We start from the raw sequence: 3806 nt of genomic DNA, 5'->3' as shown, positions 1-3806 counted from the left end.
AAAATACCGTCAAAAATGGCTAGTTAAAAAGTCGAGTTTTCAAGAAAAAAAACCACCCGAGCCCAAATATTCCAACTTTTTTGTATCGAAATTCGGAACAAAAAATCAATTTTGCTGCAGAAAGTTTTTTTAAAGTTTTCTTTTCAGGCCAAACATCAATCAATCAAAACTTATAAACAGGGGTCGATGAACTTAATGAAGTCTCTTAGTTATGTCTTGGTGATTTTTTTATCTGTTGTTTTTTCAGGAAAAGTCTTAAAAAGCTTCAAAAATTCAGAAGAGCATCCGTACACATTCTCCATTTAAGTATGCCTTTGGGTATATGTGCACTTTTTAAGCTCAATTCAATTCCTTTTGCTAAAAGCTAGACAAAATGCGCTGTTGAAATACGAAACCAAAAACGGAAAAAATGTGAAATACCTCGAGTTTCGAAAGATGAGTTTATTTTAAGGTTTCCTGGCGGAATATAAAATTTACCCATTGATCCAGTCTTATCAAATTGGGATAATTTCGTCAAAAACGTGTCAATCATAAATTGTTGTTGAAAATCAGAGAGCTTCAGGGCCAATTTTTATTTGAATTTTAAAAACTGAAGTGTTCTCCGCAAAAAAGGCAGTATTTTTTTTGTTTCCTTGTCTTCCTTGACTTTTTCCAACTTTCTTTTGACTGTGTTGTATTTGTAATTTTCTTTTTTGTTTGATAGAAAATCTGAATACTCTGTAAAAAATGCACATGCATAAAAGTGGATAAAAAGCTATTCAAATCTATTGAAACCAACTTTATTACTGCTATAATCTGTATGAAATTATAACCGTACAAAAACTGCCCAACACTCCATTTGAACCGGCTTAGAGTCAACTTATTTAGAACTCGTTAAAACTGATTCTTAAGCTACATTTTTTCTTCAAGACAGTTTTAAATCGATTGAATTTGATTTTTTTAAGGTGTTTGGTTTGCTACGTTATCTAGCATAAACGCTTAATTTCATTATTTACTTAAAAATGACCCGATAGTTTTTTCAGGCTCTGATTGATCAAATCGAGCCAAAAAGGACCCAATTTTGGGCAAAGGTATAGATCTGAGTTTCTCAAAACATCAATGCATCAATTTAAAGCTGGCACTTTCTAATAAAATTTAGTTTTCGTCATTTTTTGTCCATAGTATGGCCAGTTTGAGATGGCTGTTTTCAGATTTTAGAAAATTGGTAATTTTCCGGAGAACTTATATCAGCACAGACCCAAGTGTCAATCATATAATGATGAGAAAACTCAAAATGCTCTAGTTATACATTTTTTTGTAAAGAAATTTCATAACTAAGTCAATGTATTTATCTTCTAGAGGTCATCAACACTTTGACCTTTTGATTGGATCTTGAACAGAAAAATTAAATGCAGCCAACTGATCCGTTCATAATCTGCAAAATTTAGGTTATTTTCTTAAAAAGTAGTTTTTGATCTATTCCAGCGAAGCTAACGGGTACGACAAGTACATACCAGAAGAGCTTCGTATCAACACAGAATACATTGGAACAAACGTATACGACGAATACATACCAGAAGAGCTGCGACATAACACAGAATACGTCAACTAGATTCTACTCCCCGGAAATATTTTTACGACATGCAACATTGACAACAATTGACTCCACACAAAAAACATGCACAATTTGGAAAAAAACTAGCAACTATCGTCTAATAACTCTTAATATGTTATAATTCCAGCCTTTATACTTTTACGAGCTAATCAAATCATGCTTAAACTACAATTAGGTTTTAATGAAGTTCTCATGCTGCATATTGTATATTTATAAAAACAAGACTGCTCGTAAGCCCTGAATGTTCTGACTAGCCCTTGAGTGGTCTCGAGAAATTTTTATTTAGCAAAATTTTCTATAATTGTAAATTTTGGACTGCCACTTGACCAATTATCTTGACTTAATTCAGTTTGGAGCTATAATGAGGGTGGGAAAATTCGCAGATAATTTGCGCATCAAAAATATTAACTACCAATCGACCAATTCCAACCGCATTTAAGCTAGTGTCAAGAACACTTGCTTGACAATCCAAAACTCCTGGTTCGATTTATATTTCTTACACTTTTTTTAAAAACTGGTCTGAAATGTAGAAAAACCACCCCTATTGGAGGTCGGAACAAAAAATTGCAAATTTTACTTAAAAACCATCTTCCCACGCGCTATGTAAAGGGCAAACTGATAGATTTCGCATATAGAAATGTATTCAATAAGCCAATTAACGTGCCTCAATTTGTTTTGGGCGATTCCTTAAACGGATTACAGCTCTGTTTACTCATTAAAAGTCAAAAAATATCGCGCGTTAATTGACTCATATTGGCCAAACTGGCAATCCTTAACCCCCCATAGCTTTACAAAAACTGATTAAAGGTAAAATGTCTTTCAAATTAAAAGGTCATGACAACAATGCTTTTCGAATGAGTTTTGAAGTTTTGTAGAAGTTTTTCAAAATTTGAAAAGTCGAAAGTTAAAAAGGCGAATTTTGCCTTGAGAAAAAAAACAACCCTAGCACCCATTCTCCGTCACATTTTGTAAAGATGGAATAACATTGTGAGTTTGAAAAAATATTACGAGGGACTTCTCTTTAATATTGCTATCTCGGAAAGATCAATTTTGGCGAATAAACAATATTTTTCAAGTAACCATTGTTACAAGTGGTAACAATGGTTGCGTCATAAATTTATATTCGCTTTTTTAAAACTCACAGATCATCTTTTCTGAAAACATTGACAAGGTGTATTTTGCCATTACCTATCATTCCTCCAAGTTTCAGCTCCCCGTGTTCGTTGGAAACCGAGAAACGACTTCCGGAAAGTAGGGGTGGATTTGTTTACTTAGAGCATAAGACTGGAATTGGGAGTCCTAGGTTTCTGGAGTTCCAAACTTAAGCCTACCTCAGCTAGGCCTACAACGTAAAAAAAATTGAGCTCATTAACGCCGCTAGTTTCCGAGTTCTGGTGGGACCATTTACACTTCCGGGGACCGTTATCACGTTATCATTCACCCCCCCCCCCCCCAAGGAACTGAGGGGTCCCATTTTTCGTATGCCCGGGTCGAATCATCTCTATATCGCTCCACTGAATTTCATAACATTAGCTTGGTTATTTCCGATTTGGGGGCGGCGGGGGGGTTGATCGACGATTTTATTGTGTTTTATTTTTTGGCATGGGGTGACGAAGTCTGCCAAACTTGTTCTAGTCTAAGCGTGACTCACTCATGTTTACCTATCTTCTGATCGAAAAACCACCTGGTTGAGTTTCGAATTGTAATATTGTGTGCAAACCGACATTACTTTAAGATTCCGATTATTTTAAAAATGTAGCTTTTTTTGGGAACGGATCTAAGGACCGTAAAGCCATGCTCATTGATTTATCCCGAAAAAATAGTAATACCTTCCGCCGCAAGGCCTTATCCCTTTATCTTTGTAGTCAAACACACTATCGCTTCGGGAGAATAGCGTTACATGGCGGAAACAATGCATCCCTCCTGCAAGATTAGCAGGAAAACGAACTAGTTCACCAGGATGCTTCGGGACGTCTAGAGTGAGTCGCATCATTGAGATTTAAATAAACGTCGCTACAAAACCACGCTCGCGCTGTCAGCAGAGCTTGCAACGGTTGCCAAGTTCTTGGTCCGATTATGATTGACGACGGACCGATGAGGCACCCTAGTTTTAGTACGAGGGAAAATTGTGCCGGAAATTCAATTTTAAAGTGGGATGCAACCCGTTACCAACGTAGGACATCTCCACCAAAAAATTAATAACCCGCGAACC

At 36.1% G+C, this 3806-nt stretch overlaps 1 protein-coding gene across 1 annotated transcript in view; it reads left to right on the top strand.

Moving 5' to 3' along the window:
- Positions 1-1765, top strand: part of LOC134839080 (uncharacterized) — a gene marked incomplete in the record, with an annotated part of 14760 nt that extends 12995 nt beyond the window's left edge. Inside the window, 1 exon segment of the mRNA XM_063854498.1 lies at positions 1472-1765. Within this exon segment, the coding sequence (XP_063710568.1) occupies positions 1472-1591 (120 nt within the window).
- Between the last annotated feature and the right edge of the window lie 2041 nt (positions 1766-3806).

This window comes from Symsagittifera roscoffensis, chromosome 2, assembly GCF_963678635.1.
Source record: "Symsagittifera roscoffensis chromosome 2, txSymRosc1.1, whole genome shotgun sequence".
In the NCBI taxonomy this organism is placed as follows: domain Eukaryota; kingdom Metazoa; phylum Xenacoelomorpha; order Acoela; family Convolutidae; genus Symsagittifera; species Symsagittifera roscoffensis.
This window is presented reverse-complemented; position numbering and strand designations above follow the sequence as displayed.